The 19259-nt window shown below is 60.3% G+C and overlaps 4 protein-coding genes across 4 annotated transcripts; 3 read left to right on the forward strand and 1 right to left on the reverse strand.

Annotated features, from left to right (window-relative positions):
* The first annotated feature begins 9264 nt into the window (after window positions 1–9264).
* On the forward strand, window positions 9265–11484 carry APH1A (aph-1 homolog A, gamma-secretase subunit). The gene is given in 9 exon segments (XM_058821830.1): window positions 9265–9313; window positions 9316–9375; window positions 9646–9805; window positions 10119–10192; window positions 10292–10375; window positions 10378–10413; window positions 10490–10617; window positions 10839–10962; window positions 11087–11484. Coding segments are annotated over 9 exon segments (780 nt in total). The 3' UTR covers window positions 11152–11484.
* A 328-nt stretch (window positions 11485–11812) lies between these two features.
* On the reverse strand, window positions 11813–14980 carry CA14 (carbonic anhydrase 14). Its single transcript, XM_058821558.1, has 11 exons — window positions 14929–14980; window positions 14787–14807; window positions 13902–14081; window positions 13671–13813; window positions 13074–13169; window positions 12927–12993; window positions 12702–12859; window positions 12255–12378; window positions 12144–12164; window positions 11988–12072; window positions 11813–11888 (listed from the first exon to the last, which is right to left on the reverse strand). The coding sequence occupies exons 1-11, from the start codon at window positions 14978–14980 to the stop codon at window positions 11813–11815; spliced, it is 1023 nt and encodes a 340-aa protein (XP_058677541.1).
* Window positions 14981–15498: 518 nt separating this feature from the next.
* CIART (circadian associated repressor of transcription) lies at window positions 15499–17982 on the forward strand. The gene is made up of 6 exons (XM_058821559.1): window positions 15499–15616; window positions 15707–16088; window positions 16550–16841; window positions 17082–17157; window positions 17242–17320; window positions 17403–17982. Exons 1-6 carry the CDS (start codon window positions 15499–15501, stop codon window positions 17644–17646), a joined length of 1191 nt encoding a protein of 396 aa, XP_058677542.1. The 3' UTR covers window positions 17647–17982.
* Window positions 17983–18164: 182 nt separating this feature from the next.
* Window positions 18165–19154, forward strand: MRPS21 (mitochondrial ribosomal protein S21). The gene is made up of 3 exons (XM_058821819.1): window positions 18165–18209; window positions 18424–18508; window positions 18938–19154. Exons 2-3 carry the CDS (start codon window positions 18426–18428, stop codon window positions 19116–19118), a joined length of 264 nt encoding a protein of 87 aa, XP_058677802.1. The 5' UTR covers window positions 18165–18209; window positions 18424–18425; the 3' UTR covers window positions 19119–19154.
* The last annotated feature ends 105 nt before the right edge of the window (window positions 19155–19259 follow it).

Here is a 19259-nt window from a genome sequence, read left to right on the forward strand (position 1 = left end):
CATGACACGGCGCATGGCGCCCCCCCCCCGGCCACGCCCCGCCCCGGGGCGGGGCTTCCCCGCGCCGCGCCGTCATTGGCGCGGGGGGTGCCGCGCTATTGGCCGAGCGAGCTGCCCGTCAGGACGCGCGGGGGCGGGGTTTGTGCTCGCGCGCGGGGGCCGGCGGGTGCGCGCGCCCTGAGCGGGAGGGGCGGGGCCGGGGGCGAGGCCGGCCCTGAGGGGGCGGGGCCGGGGGGGGTCCGCGGCTCTGGGGTGGGCGGGGGTCGGGGCTCTGAGGGGGCTGCGGCTCTGTGGGGGTCGCGGCTCTGTGGGGGTCGCGGGTCTAAAGGGGTCGCGGCTCTGGGGTGGGCGGGGGTCGCGGGCCGCGGCTCTGAGAGGGTCACGGCTCTAAAGGGGTCGCGGCTCTGGGGTGAGCGGGGGTCGGGGGTCGCGGCTCTGAGGGGGCCGCACCGAGCTGGGTGTCGAAGTTCTGAGGGCGTCGCGGCTCTGGGGGGGTCGCGGCTCTGTGGGGGCCGCACCGGGCCGGGGGTCGCAGCTGTGGGGTGGGCGCGGGTCGGGGATCGCGGCTCTGAGGGGATCGCGGCTCTGGCGGGGCCGGGCCGGGGGTCGCGGCCGTCCCCGGCCGTGCTCCGCTGTGGGGGCCGTGCCCACCGCGCGGCCTCGGGAAGGATCTACCCGTGGGGCCGCCCCCGCAGCTCCGTGTTCCGAGTGGGCTCCGGGGGCTCACGGGGGTCTCACGCACCATAAGGTTCAGCGGCTTTTGCGAATTTGTGTTATTTTTACTTAATTTGCCAGCACTGACAACACATCGGGGAGGGGAGGCAGGTTCACACATCTGGGGAATAGCTCAGTTCCTATAATCTGAGCTGCTCAGGAAGGATGTTTGAGGCTCGTATCCCACTCTGTGTGGATATATGGGATTTGTTTTCCCTTCGGGTTGCACGTATGGGATTTATAACCCCCTTGGGGTGAATAGATGGGATTTATATCTCCCTCTAGTTGGATATATGTAATTTAGATTTCCCCAGGTGGATAGATGGGATTTATATCCCTATGGAAATTCTTTTCCTATTTAAAATTAATAATGAATGAATGTTTCTCTATTGAAGCTTTTCTCCTGGAAAATGGTCCTTGAAAAGAGCCTGTGAGCCACTGATATCCCTCATGCCCAGGCGGGACAATTGTGGGACAAGCAGTTGTAAATATTTACATATTGACTCTTTTAACTTTGGAGACACAAATAACCGGAAACATTTTGGCAGCATGGTGACAGAATTAAAAAAAAAAAAAAAAAACCAACAACCCAACATGGGAGTCTAGGTTTGTTCCAGCTTTCTGTAAACTCCATGGAGAAAATATTTCCCTGGGATGGTTTGATAAGGAGCTGCTGGAAAACAGCAGAAACCTGGAGAGCTTTCTGCTCGCTTCCTACCAGGAGGTAACTGGGAAAGGTTCTCACAACTGCAGGGAAAATCCTCTTTGTGTTAAAGCTGCTTATCCCAGGGGTTTGCCAGGAGGGCTGGGTGGCTGCTCGTGGAGACACCACCACCCTCTGAGTAGGGTGGAAAAGGGTAAATCTAGGAAAAGAACTTGTGAAAGAGCCAGGAGGATGGTGTCACTTTGGGATTAAAGAGGTTTGGGTGAATATTCCCAGCTTTGGGAGCAGGGAGGACATGTCCAGCTGTCCATCCGTGGTGTCTTTGGATATTGCTGTCCCAAAACATCACTAGAAGGTGAAGATTTGGTTTGAGGATTTGGGAGTGATTCAATGTATGTTTAGGTCAGGTTACAACAAACTGCTTTATTTTCTGAGTCCGCATTAGAGGGATTGTTTGTAGAAATAAACTCATAACCTTCATCCACATCTTTTATTTTCCTCTAATTGCTTTTTTACTCCACTCCAGGGTTGGAAATCTCACTGCTGTGTGATCCTGAACCATTTTCCGGGGCGTTCTTGGCTTTTCTCGATCCACCTTGATGGCAGCACAAAGCCAGGAGGTGGCACTGCCAGGCTGCGCGTCCGGTCCGGTCTGAACCCGCCTCCAGCCTTTGTAAATAACAAAAGTTTTCTTCTTTGTACCTGCCCTGGCGGCTCGGGAGATTCCCCCGGGATCCGGGAGGGCTCAGGAGGGATCCGAGGGCTCTGGGGATTTGTGACCACCACGAGTCTCCTTCAGCACCCCTTGACTCGGCCTCTTTTGTCCCGGGTACACCTGGGCCGGTTTGCCGTCTCTCCTTCCTGTTAACTCTCCCAAGGAAAAGCAACACAGGCACCAAGTGTGGGATTGCAGTTTTCTCTTCCCCAAAAAGGAATTTAACTCTGATTTCCTGACCAAAACCACCCATTGCTGTGATGGTTTGCTCTCCATGGTGGGGTTGGAGGTTTTCTGGTCCATCTTCTCCCAGATATTGTGGGTGCTTGTGGAAAATAAGCAGTTCTGGAAGAAACAAAGTTGAAAGCTCCTGGGTTTAGAGGCTCAAGAAGATCCTTTTGATGGGACAAGCACCGCACACATTGTTTGCATTTGTTATTCCAGTTCTGGATTATTTGCCATGAGACACCATGCACCAGGTGTTGGGAGTTTTATTGGCAGAGGTTTTTATTTACAGCAGAATCCGAGGAAACAGGAAAGGCCTGAAGGATTGCTGAGCTGCTCTCACCAAAACCTTCAGCCACAAAGTCTCAGCAGTTCCAGAACAGAGACACCTCATGGAGAGGATTTCATCATCAACACCTGGCAGTGTCTTGGTCACCATCCCAGCCACAAGGTCTGGAATGAAGGAAAAAGGTGAGCAGAGAGTGGTGGGACGGGGCTTGGAGCATTCCTGGGATGTGTGAGAGCTCCAGTGGGGAAAGCTTGGCCAGGTGGGATGGAGCTTTGGAGGAGCCTCATCAGGAAGGTGGAAGCAGCTGCTCTGTGAGGTTCATCCCAACCCAAACCATCCCAGGGGTTTTTGGAGCAGGGTGGAGGAGCCTGGTTGCTCACAGCAGTGAAGGTCCCACTGAGTGCCAAGGCCATTGGGAAAACGCCCTGGAAAGCCTCTGCAGGCCACACTGGGGTCACAGCTGGATGGACTCTTATCTGCCTGGAAGGGCTTCTTATCTTCCCATTGTTTTGGGAAGTTGCTGCTTCAGAAAGAATTGCATTCCCCTGGGTTAAAGGACACACTTGGACTGTTGAAATCCCAGAGTACCTTTGGAGAAGGAGTCTGGGGGTCATAGCAGGAGACCCAGGAAGCTGAGGAGGATGATGAGGGTGAGGTGGCCCTGCAGGGACGATCCCAATGACTCCTGATGAAAATCCTGGTGAGTCAAGGAAAAGAAATCAGTCAGAAAGTCCCATGTGCTAAAAGCCTGGGGCAGAGCTGACAGGCACCCACCTGAGAGTCCTCAGCACCCCTTGGAGTGTCCTTGGCATTCCCTGGAGTGTCCTTGGCATCCCCTGGAGCATTTGTGTCTGGTAATCCTGAAAGCTCAATGGTGTCATTCCATTCTGGAAAAAACTTGTCATAATCTATGTCTCCAGTGGTGTTTGTCTGCATGTGGAGAAAAAGAAATAACCTGAAATATCACAGCATAGGATTAACTCCTAAGAGAGAGATCCCTCCTTGGGATGGTTTGATGGTGTTTAATTGGGAAAACAAGGAATTCCCAAGGAATTTCTCCAAACTGGAGAAATAAATCCCGACTCAAAGCATCCCATGATTGCTGTTCATGGACACTCTGCTCAAACCCAATTTTTTTCTGCGGTCTAAAAATCAGCAGCTTTAATCCATTTATTCATCCTTGTGGCAGAGATTTGGGTGAGGAAAATCTGTTTTTTAGGGGAATACCAACTCACCTCATATGAATCAAACTCGTACACGTACGTGGCAGGGGTTGCCGTGGCATTGTCATAGTAATAATCTTCTGTGGAATAATAGTAATCACCTGGAATGGAAACAGCTCCAGGTGAGGTGGCACTATGGGGACTGGGGATTCCTGTCTAATATGGGGTGGGATGAGTCCCTCCCCCATGTCCTGGGTTGTGACCACCCAGCTTTTCCCCCCTTGTGTAACCCAAATTAATCTGGACAACTCAGATAAATCCCTTCCCAGCCCTCGTTATCCCAACTCTCTCTTGTGGTTTGTGGAAAATGGTAAAAATTATTTAAAAAAAAAAAAAAAGGCATTTCTCACTTAAATGAGTCATGTATTCAAATAAATCCGGGGCGACCTCCTCCTCATCCTCGACCTCCGCCTTCCCTGAAAGCAAAGGAGCAACCAAGGCATCACCACGAGGCTGTGGGGTCATGGGAAGCTTCATTGGTTTATTGGTGCTTTGGGCAAAAGCCCTTTCCTGTGGGACTGACCCACAACTAGATCCCAGCTAAAGGTGTGGGAGGTCAGAGCTGGGGTTTTTATTCATTTCTGGGTGTGGATGTGGTGGAAGTGAGAGATGCAGTGGTGAGGATGGAGCCAGAGCTGGGCTGGATCTCCCCTGGGATCAGCCCCTCCTGCAGGATCCAGCTGTTCCCCTGGGATCAGCCTCTCCTGCAGGATCCAGCTGTTCCCCTGGGATCAGCCCCTGCTGCAGGATCCAGCTGTTCCCCTGGGATCAGCCCCTGCTGCAGGATCCAGCTGTTCCCCTGGGATGAGCTTCTCCTGCAGGATCCAGCTGTTCCCCTGGGATCAGCCCCTCCTGCAGGATCCAGCTGTTCCCCTGGGATCAGCCCCTGCTGCAGGATCCAGCTGTTCCCCTGGGATCAGCCCCTCCTGCAGGATCCAGCTGTTCCCCTGGGATCAGCCCCTCTCCAGCTGCTCCAGTGCCTTTGCCTGCCAAGGGCTCACAGGGCACCCTGATGTTTTCTTAGGGCTGAGGCACTCTAAATAAATTCTGAGCCATGTGACATTGTCACAGTTGGAGGGAGTGGCTCATTCCCTATTCCAAACATAAAGTTCTGTGTGTTTTCTTGGGGTTTTGGGAGGATTTTTAAAAGCAAATTAATGGGGAATATTAATGAACTAATAGTCACAAATTCGTACACTGTTGTACTCATGAGAATGGCAGACGTGGAATAATAAGATATTTTTATAGTTTGATACTCATAGTCACAAATAAGACAATTATAATATTGTCATTTTAAGTGACACCATCAATATCTGGAGTGATGCTGTCAGTCATGCCCAGGGCCAGCTGTAGCTCCAGGTCCCTCTCCAAACCCTCCCATTTCTTCCTCTCATACCCCTGACTTTCCCAGTGCTGGCAAAGCCCAGATCCCAAAACCTACTATCCCAAATCCCAAAGCCCAGATGCCAAAATCTAAACTTCCCAAATCCTCATTAGGGGATTCTCTGAAAACGCTGCCTGAGGCTGAACATTCCAGGCTGGGGCTGGAGCTCTGCAGCAGGGACACAGCACAGCCTCACACCTCGACCTGTCCCACTCCCACCCTGAGCTTTTGGGGAAATTTGGGCTGAAATTGGGACCTGGCCCCCATCCTGCTCCTTCCCACGCTCCTTTGGCAGGGCTCCAGCAGCCTTGAGCTCTGCAGGAGCTTTCCCAGAAAGTCACTCCTTATTTACACTGCAGTCCCACAAGAATAACAGAGAATAAAAGAGTTTCCAGCTGGGATTCCCCTCGCTGGTGTTTCGTGTTTAAATCTGTTCCTTTGGTGAAGGAGAAAATTGAAAAGAAAGGGGAAGAGCTGCAGTTTCTGGTTCCCCTCAGCTGGTGCTGCTCTGTGTCTCACCTTCCCAGAGATGGGGGAACTTTGTGCTCATCCCTAAGCAGCTCCAGGTTGGGGTTTTCCACCCTCAATTCCCTGATTCTGCTCTTCCCCGTCTCAAAGTGCCCACAGAACTCTCAGGAAATCCTGTTGGGTTTTTTTCTCCGTGTCTCCTAATAGCTCCCAGCTGGGGTTTGCAAACGGTTTGAACACAATGCGTGAAACGTTCACTATCCCACTGTTCTCCATGCAGAGGTTTTATGAAACTTTCAGTAATTTACATCGGGTTTTTTCCCTTTCTCCAAAAAAATCCCCCCAAGATCCTGCAGCCTCCAGATTCCCCCCTCTACTGCCCCGCAGCGTCCCGGGAGTGTGGGATAATAACAATACATTATTAATAATATAATCAAATAATCAAAGCAGCGAGCTAAAAATCAAACTGCCCTTAGAAAACCCTGGGAAAACTCGTGGAATTCTGATTTACCCGGCAAGGACTGAAGGACCAGGAGCACCGCGATGCAGAAATTCATCGTCCTCCGCTGGGTGCCGGCTGCGGGAGCGGCTCCGCTCCTGCTCCGCGGCACTTTCGGTCCCCGAGAAAGCAGGAAATGACTCGGGGGGGCTGAGCCGAGCAAAGCTCCTCGGTACCGTGGGAAGGAACCCGTTCGTGCCGAAAAAACCTCCCCGGGTTGTGCCGAGCAGCCCCGGGCTGGGCGCTGGGCGCTGAGCGCGAGCCGTGCGCTGGAAGTTTCCCAGTTTCCCTCTCGCAGAGGCGTTTTCGGTCGGCTGAATCGCAAATCTTGGGAAGTTTTCCCCAAGGGGAGGGTCAGTGCCGCTGGATGAGTTCTCATACGGAGAGAGGATGGTTTTGATTATGTTCTAACGGAGCAGGGCTATAAATAGCGAATTCTTCAGGGAGAGAAGGCAGAGATGCTGACTGGGAGCCAGAGTGGCTCCCGACTTCCCGTAAAATCTTGGGGGATTTTTGTTGTTTTGGCTTCATTTCCCCTTCCCGTGCCTCAGTTTCTTTATCAGGAGGAAGAAACATGAACGGTCAAAGATTTATTTTATTTTATAGTGAGTTAAAACACCCTGGGGAGAAGGTGAGAGCAGAGCTCCTGTGAGGAGTGGGAGGCATCCAGGTGGAAATGGGTGCAGACCAGAGGAGGAAGGAAAAGGGGGAGAGGAAGAGACAGAGCTGTAAAATCAATATTTTGGTCACTCTTGAAGATGAAGGTTAGAAAGCCAAGAAAGAGCAAGATGAGCCTTGCATAGTACAGGAGGATTTCTCATTTGGGGTGCAGGGCCATGGAATCATGGTTGGGAGTGGCCTCAAAGCTCATCTTATCTCCTGTTAATTTTAAACCAAAGATTTCTGTAGATTTTAAGGATTCTAATCAGTGTTAAACCAAAATTCCCCAAAGCAGACTTTTTTTTTTCTACCAGAGCGAACCCAACAGAAGAATTTTTCCAGCACATCCCAAATCTGGTTCCCAGCCCCCCTGTGCTCTGCAGAAGGAGCTTCCCCCATCTGTAGGGAGATGTTTGCCAAAGGGTTAAATGCCCAGGAATGCTGAGCAGGAAGTGAATCTCTTCAAATCCTCCTCCCCACAAGACCCTCCTCTCCCTCCTCCTCAAGAATAACAACGAAACTCAAAAAATCCCAAGCCAAGCAGAAATCTGAACTCGGTGTGAAGAATCCCAGCAGGGCTGGGGTCAGCAGCTCAGCCAGGAGGCACTGGGGGAGCAGGGAAGGGTTAAAATATCCTGGGATTAAAGGAATGGGGAGGGAAGGGGCGAGGAAGATCCCTGAGGATGGTTCTGGTTTATCAGATGGGGATTGAATGGACAAACCCTTGGCGTGGGAGCTGGATTCAGTGGGATTTGCTGGCTCGGGGCTGGAATGACTCCAGAACTGGCTGTGATGGTCTAAGACTTGCAAAAATTGGGGAAAACTTGGAGAATCCATGAAAAGAAAGGGGCCTGGATAAAATGTGCCATGAGGTACCAAAGGGGGGAAGCAGCTGCTCCTCCCTGGCTGGGACCAGCTGGAACCTCCAGCAGCATCCTGCATCCCAGGTGCAGCTCTGGAATTGTGTTTCTGGATGAAAAGGAAACTGTCCTGTTTTCCTCCTGGTGTTTTTTTTTTTTTTTCCTTTTTGCCTTTTTTCTTATTGATTCTTCACATCCGGCATCACAGAACAAACCCGTTGCAGCCACAGGAAAGGAGGCAGACCCAAGGGGGCTTTTCCATCTCCCATCCCAAAACCTTGCTTCCTATTCCCCCAAATCCCTATTTTGCTTTATATTTCTACTTTTATGTCTTTATTTTTTAATCATGAAAAGATTTTTTTTTTTTTTTGGCCAAAATTCAACACAACAACAGAGCAGCGAGGGAGGCACACCTTTCCTGAGGGAAAACTCAACGTGTGAACCAAACCAGAGGGAAAAAGGAAGGGAAAGGAGACAAAAAGAAGGAAGAAGGAGGCTCCTGGTCCTTGCTGTGCTGAGGGGGCTCCATCCCAGCGATGCTCTGGGCACCCCGAGCCTGGTGCTGTGCAGGGGGTCAGACCAAGGAGGAAGGGGCAGCTGAAGTCAGCAGGGCTCGGATGTGCTGTGTCATTTCCCAGCTTTAATAGGCGGAAGCGAAACAAGGAGGGAAATTAATCCAAGGCAGGCAGTGACTCTGATTCTCCCCTGAACAATGCCTCGTGCCCAGGAGATGGCATTCGCAGGATTCCTGCGGAAGAGGCTGCAGGGGACATTGTTTGGAGTTTTCCTCACAGGAGACGTGAAGATGGATGAAAAATCTTCATTTTCAGTGCCCAGCACTCCCCATGGCACCGTCAGTCCAGAGGGAGGTGGAATAATCTGGAGGGAGGGGGCTTTGGAGCCGTCCAGGCTGTGCTTGCTGGCTGATGGAATTTTTTTAGTCTAAATAAAGTTTTCCTGCTCTTCCCAGCTCCTCTGTAAACAGCAGCAGCGTGGGGGTGGGGGACAGAATCGGGATGGGAGATGTGAGGGGCTTGGAATAGGGAAAAAATATAAAGAGGGAAGGAAGGGAAGGGAAGGGAGAGGAGAGGAGAGGAGAGGAGAGGAGAGGAGAGGAGAGGAGAGGAGAGGAGAAGAGAAGAGAAGAGGAAGAGAAGAGAGAGAAGAGAAGAGAAGAGAAGAGAGAAGAGAAGAGAAGAGAAGAGAAGAGAAGAGAAGAGAAGAGAAGAGAAGAGAAGAGAAGAGAAGAGAAGAGAAGAGAAGAGAAGAGAAGAGAAGAGAAGAGAAGAGAAGAGAAGAGAAGAGAAGAGAAGAGAAGAGAAGAGAAGAGAAGAGATGAGATCCTGGGGACAGGTGACCCTGCAGGTGACCTTGCGGACAGGTGAACCTTCAGATGAACCTTCAGGTGACCCTGCGCACAAGTGGCTCCGGGCCCAGGCCGTGCCAGGTGTCCGCTTGTGTCCCCCCCGTCCCTTTGTGTCCCCCCCGTCCCGGGACTGGTCCAACCCCCCCCATGGCGCTGTCGGGTCCTCCGGGCCGCCAGGGGGCGCTGTCGGTGCCGCCATGGCCGCCGCGGTGCTGCTGGGCTGCGCCGCCATCGCGCTCGGGCCCGCGGCGCGCTCGTGCTGCTCACGGTGGCGGCGGAGCCGCTGCTGCTCATCGTGCTGCTGGCGGGGGTGAGCGGCGCCGGGGTCCGTGAGGCCCCTTGGGGGGTGCTCTGGGACGGCTCCGGGGGACACCGGGGCTGGTGCTGCCCGCGGCGGCCGAGGGAGCTGTGGCGGAGTGAGGAACCCTGGGATGAGGGGACAGCTCAGGGGAGATTGGTGAGCAGCGCTGAGGGCGCTGCGGGTCCCGGTACCCAGCGGCTTGGCCCGGTGCCGGTACCGGGTGGCTCGGCCTGGTGCCGGCGGCCGCGGTGCCATCCCGGTGTCCCGTTTGTCCCCAGGGCGTTTTTCTGGCTGCTGTCGCTGCTGGCGGCCTCGCTGCTCTGGTCCGTGTGGGTGCGGCTCAGCGGGCGGGAGGACGCGGCGCTGCTGCCGCTCGGAGCCGCCGCCGCGGTGCTGCTGCAGGAGCTCTGCCGCTTCGCCTGCTTCAAAATGCTCAAGTGAGAGCAGCCCGGGGCTGTTCCGGGGGCTGTACCGGGGGCTGGGGTGTCCCGGGGCTTGGGGAAGCCAGAGCAGATTTGGGGGCTCGGTGTCCTGAGGAACCCCACAAAGTGTTTTCCTTGTTAAACCCCGGGAAGGAGCCGAGCATCTCCTCGGGATGGGGCTCATGATCTCCCTGACGTGGGGCTCACATTCTCCCTGGGATGGCGCTCTCTCGGATGGGTCTCATGCTCTCCCTTCCCTTCTCCCTGGATTGGAGCTCACGCTCTCCCTGGGCTGGAGCTCACTCTCTTTGTCTCTCTGGTGGGGCAGGAAAGCCGATGCAGGGCTGGCCACCCTCAGCAAGGACGGGCGCTCCCCGCTCTCCCTGCGGCGCACGGCTTACGGTGAGCAGAGCCCTGGCTGCTCCATCCACCTCTCCTGCCCTTCCCTGAGCCCTCCGGGGGCTGTGGGGGCTCTCCTGACCCCCAGCTCCCCCTCCACAGTGTCTGGGCTCTCCTTTGGCACCATCAGCGGCCTCTTCTCCATCACCAACATCCTGGCGGACTCTGCGGGGCCGGGCACTGTTGGATCCATGGGGACTCCCCGTACTTCTTCATCACCTCTGGTGAGGCTGAGGCCGTGGCACAGAGGAGGAAGAGGAGGAGGAGGAAGGCTCTGAGGCTCTGTGTGTCTCCCCACAGCCTTCCTCACCATGGCCTCGGTTCTGCTCCACACCTTTTGGGGCATCATCTTCTTCGATGCCTGTGAGCGGCGCCGCGCCGGGGGCCTGGGGCTGGTGGTGGGCAGCCACCTGCTCACCTCGGGGCTGGTGAGTCCTGGGGGGCACAGGAACCCCCACCCGCTGCCCCTCACTCCCTGCCTGGGGCTGTGGGGGGAGTTACACCCCCAGGCGCCCCCAGCTCCTTGGGGATGTGAAGGATTTGGGGGCCACACGGGGGATTTGGGGGCACACAGCTCAGCAGGGATTTGAGTCAGGTTTCCACCTTGGAGGGCTCAGGAAGGTGTGACCCTATCTCTCTGTGTCCCCAGACCTTCCTGAACCCGTGGTACGAGGCCAGCCTGGGCCCCATCCTCATCCTCACGCTCTGCACTGGCCTCTGGGCCTTCAGCACCGCCGGTGGCTCCTTCCACAACATCCTCAAGTGCCTCTCATGTAAGGGGGAGTGGGGTGTCACTTTTGGGGGCTGCTGGGATGGGGCTGGATGAGTCTTGTTGAATGGGGGCTGCCACAAACCCCTAAATCACCCCCAAATTCACAAATGCCCCTTTTCCCCCAGGTAAGCAGGAGCCTGAGGGCCAGGCCATGCTCTACTCAGCGCTGCAGGTGCCTCCTGAGGGCTGAGGGAGCCGAGGCGCCACAGCCAGACCCTCCTGTGAAAGCCTTCACCCCTCCTGCTCCGGCGGAATTTGTGTCTGCCCAGTTCCTGGGGGCCTTTGGGGTCTGACTGGTGCTCCTGGGGAATTTGGGGTCTGACCACCACCCTCTTCCCTTTGCTCCCAGATTCTCTAAACTCCTTTCCCTCAGTTTGAGCCTGGGGAAGGCCAGGGTGGGCCAGATGCCTTGGGGGGAGTCAGGACCCCCCCCATTTCCCTGTGTTTGTCACTTTGGGGGTGTCCCCACCCCTGGTGATGCTCTGGGCGTGGGGGGACACCAAGGACTGGGATGCTCTGCCCTTCTCACCCCTGTTCAGTCCCAGGGGGGTAAATTATTTTTTTAATTAAGAGTAAAACCCTTTTACAAAAACACGGGGTCACTGCGGCTGCTGGGGAGAAGGAGAAGGGGAGGGAGGAGAAGGGGTCGCTCCCCCTCTTGTGCTCTGCTCCAGCCCTGGGGGGTACCTGGAGTGTCCTGGTTTTTTGGGGGTGATGGGATCCAGACCAAAGCCCCTCAAAGGCGCTGGTTCCCACCTCACAAAGAACCACCAGGAGGGGGAAAGGGCTTTATTTGCCTTGGGGCTGGGGGATGGCCTGGGTTGGCTCCTCCCAGCCCGGCCCGGCCCCGGTCAGGGCTCAGCGGGAGTGGGCGAGCTCCGGGGGGAGGATTTGAACACCACGTCCTGTGCCCGCTCCCTCCTCGCCCTGCAGGGGTAAAATCAGCATGAGGGGGGGGGTCTCTACACAGAGCTCGGGGCTCCCCCAGCTCTGGGGGTCCCTCTGAGGGCTCTGGGGGGCCCTCACCGCATCCTCTTGGCCCCAAAGTGGACGGCGAGGAAGAGGCCGGCGCAGCAGGCGATGGTGCCGAAGGTGATGGCGATGATTGCACCTGTGTGACACCCAGAGGGGTCAGGGGGGTCCCGTGTGATCCCCCCCAGCCCAACATCCCACCTGGAATACCTGTGGAATATCCCTGTGGCCCTGCAAGGGAAAAACCGGGCTCAGGGCCAGTTCCCGGGGCTCCAGGAGCCGCCTGAGGGGTGCAGGGACCCTTCCCACCCCTCCGCTCACCCCCGGCGAAGGACGAGAGCACCGAGCGCGCGTTCAGCTCCTGCGGGGCTCGGAAATTGTTCACCAGGAGCTGCGGCTCCTCCTGCTCCTTCGTGCAGTAAAGGCTTCCCTGGAGCTGCTCCAGCTGGAAGGGAAGAGAAGGAAAAGGGGGAAAGGAAAAGAAAAGGAGAAAGGAAAAGGAAAGGAGAAAGGAGAAGGAAAGGAAAGGAAAGGAAAGGAAAGGAAAGGAAAGGAAAGGAAAGGAAAGGAAAGGAAAGGAAAGGAAAGGAAAGGAAAGGAAAGGAAAGGAAAGGAAAGGAAAGGAAAGGAAAGGAAAAAGGAAAGGAAAGGAAAAATGAAAGGAGAAAGGAAAGGAGAAAGGAAAGGAATAAGGAATAAGGAATAAGGAGCAGCACTGGGGGGGCTCTTCCCCCAAACGCGGGGGTCTCCCCGCAGAGCGGCTCCTACCTGGGCGCGGCTGATGCGCACGGGCTGCGGGAGGACGTTCCAGAGAACGCTCTGCGAGCAGGGCGGGGTGGTCAGGGAGCCGTTGTAGCGGTAGTAGCGCTCCAGCCGCTCGGGCAGCAGCTCCCGGATGCTGAACGAGGGGATGTCCACCGTCTGCCCTGTTGGGGGGAGCGATTTGGGGCGTGCTGGGAGCGGGATTTGGGGTTCCGCCCTCCCTCTCCTCACCTGCGTGGCGGATGCTGCCGAGATGCCTCAGGATGTTGTCATAGGCGGGGTGGGGGTCGTCTCCGAGCTGGGGAGTGAGGAGGGGTCAGCGAGGGGCCGGGGAAGCGCGGGTGGGTGGGTGGGGGGGCGTGGGTGTGGGGTCCGCACCTCCAGCAGGACGCCGAGCACGGCCAGCCCGCCCGGCTGCTGCTGAGCCGCGCTGGCGTCGGCGAAACGCTCGGAGTCAAAGTGCACCACGTGCATCTGCGGCACGGGGGGGACACCGTGAGACCCCCACCCTGACAGCCCAACCCCTGTGAGCCCCCTCACCCTGCCAGCCCAACCCCCTGAGCCCCCCCACACCCGGCCACCGCAGCCCCTGTCCCGGCTCCCACCCCGCACTGCCCGGACCCGCTCCCACTCCCGTTTCCCACCCTTCTTTCTGCCCCCCATCCCCTCCCCAGGACCCCTTTCCACATCCCCGGACCAATTTCCACATCCCCGGACCCATTTCCCTCCCCAGGACCCCTTTCCACATCCCCGCACCCATTTCCCTCCCCAAGACCCCTTTTCCATTCCACGCAGCGAATTCCCGCTGTGCAAACCCAATTTCCACGCCGTTCCCACACCGACACCCCTCCCCACAACCACTTCCCACACAATTCCCACGCCGCTTCCCGACCCCAAACCTGCTCCGTCCTCCTTTCCCACCCCATGTCCCGCCCCCAGACCCGTTTCTGGCGCTGTTCCCGGTACTCCCGGTACCTCGGCGGGGGCCCGGCGCCCGTCCAGCAGGTGCTCGGCTCCGGCGGCGCTGCCGGGCCGGCCCCAGTGGAAGTGGAGCTGAACGGCCGCGAAGGTTCGGGGCAGCCCCCGGAGCCGCAGGGACGGCGGCAGCGCCAGCACGGCTGTGGGACACCGGGATCAGCGGGGCCGGGACACCGGGAAGGGCCCGGTGCTCCCCCGGTGCTCCCCCGGTGCTCCCCCGGCGCTCACCGGTGTGCCCGTTGTTGGCGAGGCTCAGCTGCGGGCTCTCGGGGCGCTCGTAGCCCTCGGGCAGCAGCGGCGGCAGGGACGGGTCGTGCTGTGCCCGCGATGTCGCGATATCGATGGGGGACTGAGCGCGGCCCCCGCAGTCCGGGTGCGCCTCGTGCCAGTGCTGCTGCCCGTGCGGACCTGGGGGGCACCGAAATCTCTGGGGACCCCCCCATCTTCACGCCGCGACCCCAAACGCCCTCGGTGGCCCCGAACCGGGACGCCGGTGACGTTCCCGAGGGCCTCGTTAATCTGTCGGGGACATTTTTTCCAGGCGGGAGAGCGGGGACAAAGCCGAGCCCGCGGGGCCGGGGGGGCACCCATGGGTCCCCCCGGGATGGGGCTTAGCGGGATTTGGCCGGGGCCGGATCCTAATTGGATTTGGCAGCAGGAACCTTATGTAAAGGAGCACAAAGGGACCATTGGAGCGAGGGGGGCAAAGGAGGAGGGAAAATGGGGGGCTGCACCCATTCACCCCCGCCGGGCCCAGGGGAACCAGGTGGGTGCCCATGGGGGGGCACAGATGTATAGGGGGGAGCAAGGGCGTGATCTGCCCATCTCCTTCCCATTTGGGGGGTCCTGGATGGCTGGGGACATATTTGGGGGGGCCAGGGGTGAGTAAAGGGGTGATCTGCCCATCTCCTTTCCATTTGGGGGGTCCCAGATGTCTGGGGACATGTTTGGGGTACCCAGGGGGAGATCTGCCCATCTCCTTCCCATTTGGGGGACCCAAATCAAGGGGGGCTGTCACCCATCCACCTCCCCACTTTCTGGGGAGCCCCTCAGCTCACGGGGGTTTTGGGGTGTGGGGATAAATGAGGGGTCCCTGAGCGGGGCCCCACTCACCCTCATACGTCCAGTGGGGACCTGCTGGGGAGAGTGGAGGATTTGGGGTGGGGGCTCGGCTGAGCCTCCTGGCCCCACATGGGGGCACCTGAGGGGGGCTGGGGGTGCACCCCAAGGTGGGATCTGTCGGGGGGGGACTCACCAGCGGACAGGGCGGGGGCCAGGCCCCCCAGGAGCAGCAGCACCCTCAGCATGGCGGGGGGCAAGGGGGGCCGGGAGCCACCGGGCCGGCCCTAAATACCCACCCGGGGGGACGGGCCCCCCCGGGGGGACGGGGAGGGCAGGAGGGGCCTCGCCCGGGGTGTCGGGGTGAGGGGAGGCTGGGGATGGGGCGGCGAGCGATGCAAATGTGGGGTGAGGGCTTTGTAGGACTGGGATTTTGGGGTGAGCGGTTTGGAGTACTGGGTTTTGTGGCGTTAGGAGTTTAACGGATTGAGGTTTATGGGGCTCTGGGGGTTTGGGGGACCCCTGGGCCTTGTGCAGGGTCGTGGGGAGGGGTGTCGGGGTCACCGTGAGCCTCCTGCGGGAAGAGCCGGGCTGGGGGCTCTGGATCTGGGAGAGATTTTGGGGGGAAGATTTTGGGGGGCTCGGGGGGAGCCCCGAGCAAACCCCGCACGCTGTCCCAGGCCACGCCCCTCTCTGAGAAGCCCCGCCCATCTGCTGGAAGCCCCGCCCCGAGGGCGTTCCCCACGGACACAAGCGTGACGTCACAATGGACCCCCGCCCCCACGTGGGGGCCCACGCGCCGTCCCGCCCCGGTTATGTAACGGAAAGGGGCGGGGCCGCCACGCCCATTGGCCGAGCAGCGCCGCCGGGACCGCCGCCCATTGGCTGAGGGAACGGGGGCGGTGTCCGGCGCCGCGTGCCCCGAATCGCCGCGCAGAAGGGCGTGGCCAGAGCCCCGCCCTCCGGCCAATCAGCGCCGGGCTGCGACAGCGAGCCAATAGTAAAAAAGGGGCGGGGCCTCCCTGGGCGCGGTGGCCAATGGGATCGGGGCGGGGCGGGGCCCGGCCGGAGGCACGTGCGGCCGCGCACGTGTCCGCGTGGGGCCGCCGCGGGCGGGGCGGGACCGGCACCGGGACACAGAGACCGGGACACCGGAACAGCGGCACCGGCACGGGGACACCGGCACGGCCACCGCCGAACCTGCCCGGGGACACCGACAGCGGCCGGGAAACGGGGACAGCGGCACCGGCAACGGGACACTGATACCGGAACGGTGATACCGGCGCCGGGGCAGGGACGGGAACAGCGACACCGAGACAGGGACAGCGGCACCACCGCAGGTGCAGGCGGGAGCAGGTGGGACCCGGGGTGACCGGGGCTGGGGGGGAGGTCCTGGGGGTCCCATCACGGGTGGGGGCTCCTGCAGGGGGATCTCGGTCCTGGGGAGGGGGCGGCAGGGGATGGAGGGGGGAGAGCTGTTTGGGGGTCCCGGTATCGGGAGGTCCCGGGGTTGGGGGGTTGTATTGAGGGGAGAGGGGCTGGTCCCGGGGCTTGGGGTGGTCCTGGGGATGTCCCTGGGGCTGGGGGTGGTCCTGGAGGGTATTTTTGGGTCTGGGGGGTGTCGTGGGTGAAGGGTCCCAGTGCCACCTGGGTCCCTGCACCCCCACCCTGCTCAGGAGATGCCCGATCTGCTCCCCCGTGCGAGGCAGCGCTGGGGCTGTGGGGATGACACCCCCACGGGAGAACAAGGCAGTTCTTTCCTCGCCTTCCATTTTTGTCCGATATCCCCCCGGTGTTTCCCTCCCTCCGTCCCCCAGGCAGCCTCGGCTGGAGCTGAACGCAGCGAGAGGCTCCCCTGGGGGGGCCAACCCCGCCATGGAGCCCCCTGCCCGCGCCTGCTCCTGCGGCTCCCCCGCCTCTGACAGCGGGGCCGAGGCCGAGAGCTGCCCCCGGAGCCCCCCCAAAGCCGAGCGGAGCCGCAAGCGCCCGGGGGGGCTGGAGCGGGGCAGCCCCGAATCGCCGCCGTCCCCGCGCGGGGGGAAGCGCCCGCGGAAAGGGGAGGGCGGGGATGTCCCTCCCAGCGATGGCGATCGACTCTTTGCCCAAAAGGTGAGGTTCTGGCACAAAAAAATGAGGCTTTGGCACAAAACAAAGTGGCACCCTAAAAATGGGAGGTGGGGGGGAGGGCTTGGTCCCATAAAAAAAGCTGGGCCTGCCTCAGTTTCCTCACCTGAAATGGGTGGGTGGGGAAACTGAGGCAGGATTTGGGGGTGAGGGGTACACGAGCCCCCTTCCCATTGCGGGTGCAGCGCAGTCACCTCCTCCTCCTCCTCCTCCCTGTCCTGGCAGTGCCGGGAGCTCCGGGGCTTCATCCGGCCGCTGGCGGAGCTGCTGGAGGGGCTGCGGCGGGGCCGATACGACAGAGGTGGGTGCCCCCCACACCCTCATCCACCCCCCCAGACCCCTCTTTCCCTTTGGGGAGAATTCACCCAATTTCGGGCCTCCCCAGGGCTGAGCAGCTTCCAGCAGAGCGTGGCCATGGACCGGCTCCAGCGGATCATTGGGGTGCTGCAGAAGCCAGAAATGGGGTGAGTGTCCCCGGTGACCCCGTGGGGCGGGCACGGGGGTGTCCCCGCTCCGCAGAGCGTGACCGGAGCTCTCTCCCCGCAGTGCTCGCTACCTGGGGACGCTGCTGCAGGTGGAGGCCATGCTGCGCCTCTGGTTCCCCCACGTCGCCCCCAAACCCGCGCTGGACTCGGCTCCTCCCGCGGCTCCCCCGCGCCGCCGCCCTCCCGCCGGTGCCGCCGGGGCTCCCCGGTGCCGCCGCCTGCCCGGGGAGCTCCCGCTCGGCGGCGCCGCGGGGCCGTTCCAGCAGCGGGGAGCCCCCGAGTCCCCCCCGGCGCCGGACGTGTGACGCCCCCCCCGGCTCGGGGGGGGGAGATCTCGTCTGCATTTCTTGGTTTTGCCTTTTTTTTTTGATTTATTTTTTACCGGTGGTCAGTGAGACCCGCGGGCGGGCGGGACTGACCGGGGGAGGCACCGAACCCCCGCCAGAAGCCCCAACCGCGGGGCGGCCGCGTGCCTTGGCCGGAGCGGAGCCCCCTCCCCGCGGGGACCGGGCCCTCCCGGGCTTGTGCCTTCCCCCGGCGGCTGGGGGGGAACGTGGGGACCCCCCCGAGTGGGGAGGGCCCGGAGCCGGCCCTGCTGGAAGCAATAAACGCCGCGGGAGCGGCCGGGGCCAGCCGGTGTCGTGTCCTCTGTGCTCGGTGGGCGGGGGGCGCGTTCCTATCCCGGGGGGCCTCAGAGCCGGTCCCGGTCCTTGGTGCCCCTCTGTCCCCTCCGCTTGGGACCCCGGGAGGCCCCGCCGGTCCCGGCTCTGCCCGCCGGAAGTCCCGGTAGTAGCGGAAATCCCTCCCAACGGAAATTCCGCCTTTAGCCGCTTCCGGTACGGCGCGGAGCGGCCGCGGCTTCACCGGGGTCAGTCGGGACCGGGACCCTACCGGGAGCGGGGAGAGGCCGCTTGTGGGGCGGGGGGTCCTTGCCGTGTTCCCTTCGGGCTCCCTTGGGCCCCTCGGTGTCCCCGGGAGCGGGGCGGGAAGCACCGGCCCCTCTCTGTACCCGGGGCGCGGGGAGGAGGGAGCGGCTCCCCCGAGCCCCGGGACCGCCCGGTTCCACCGCCCCCATCCCACAGCCATGGCGAACCACCTGCGCTTCGTGGGCCGCACGGTGATGGTGCAGAACGGGAACGTGGAGGCGGCGTACGGCGTCCTCAACAGGTGAGCACCGGGGGGAACTCCGGAGGGGCTTCAATTCCTTCATGCACTGGGTCAGAACCAGAATTTCTGGAGCAGAAAGTGACGGGAGGGCTTTTCGCATGAGCTGCACATCCTGCCGACTGCTGGGATTGGGCGTTAAGCAGTGAACTAAAGGAATATTCCTCGGGAAGCGCAGGAGGAGGCGCTGCCGTCACTGAGCTCTCTGCTCACAGACCTTCGTAGATCCCACCTTAAACTGAGCTCGGGGGGTTCCTTCCCCTCGCTCCCCTCATGGACGGACGGCGAGGAGAAGGCACTGAGGGTCCGCACGGTGACCGGGCCGAGGGGTCCGCACCGGGACCGGGCCGTGCCCAGGGCTGGCAGCGTGGGCTGGCTCATCCCGGATCCTTCCCTGCCGCTGTCACCGCTGCTTTCTCTCCCCTCCCGCAGGATCCTGGTGCAGGACGGCGTGGCCGACGCGGTGCGGCGCTCCCGCTACTACGAGAAGCCGACCCGGGCGCGGCGGCGGCGGGCGTTCGAGGCGTGCCGCCGGGTGTACTGCGCCGAGATGGCGCGCAAGATCGCCTTCCTGGCCAGGAGCGCCCGCCAGGACCCGTGGCCGGGCTGCTGAGGGGGTCCTGCCCCAATAAAAACCGTGTCGCTTTAATTGTTTTAATTGAGTTTGGTTAATGAGGGCGTGAGGGGAAGGGGGCGTGGTCGATGGGCGGGGCTGAGCGCGCGCGCCTCTCGGAGGTCCCGCCTTCCCGGCGGC

This window comes from Ammospiza caudacuta, chromosome 30, assembly GCF_027887145.1.
Source record: "Ammospiza caudacuta isolate bAmmCau1 chromosome 30, bAmmCau1.pri, whole genome shotgun sequence".
NCBI lineage: Eukaryota > Metazoa > Chordata > Aves > Passeriformes > Passerellidae > Ammospiza > Ammospiza caudacuta.

Coding starts and splice junctions, on each gene's coding strand:
- MRPS21 (XM_058821819.1), top strand. CDS start 18,426: ATGGCGAACCACCTGCGCTTCGTGGGCCGCACGGTGATGGTGCAGAAC. Junction 18,509..18,937: donor GCGTACGGCGTCCTCAACAG/GTGAGCACCGGG, acceptor CCCCTCCCGCAG/GATCCTGGTGCAGGACGGCG.
- CIART (XM_058821559.1), top strand. CDS start 15,499: ATGGACCCCCGCCCCCACGTGGGGGCCCACGCGCCGTCCCGCCCCGGT. Junction 16,089..16,549: donor GCAGGTGCAGGCGGGAGCAG/GTGGGACCCGGG, acceptor TCCGTCCCCCAG/GCAGCCTCGGCTGGAGCTGA. Junction 17,321..17,402: donor CTGCAGAAGCCAGAAATGGG/GTGAGTGTCCCC, acceptor CTCTCCCCGCAG/TGCTCGCTACCTGGGGACGC.
- CA14 (XM_058821558.1), bottom strand. CDS start 14,980: ATGCTGAGGGTGCTGCTGCTCCTGGGGGGCCTGGCCCCCGCCCTGTCC. Junction 12,994..13,073: donor TGCTCGGCGTCCTGCTGGAG/GTGCGGACCCCA, acceptor CTCACTCCCCAG/CTCGGAGACGACCCCCACCC. Junction 11,889..11,987: donor TTTGGGGCCAAGAGGATGCG/GTGAGGGCCCCC, acceptor TTACCCCTGCAG/GGCGAGGAGGGAGCGGGCAC.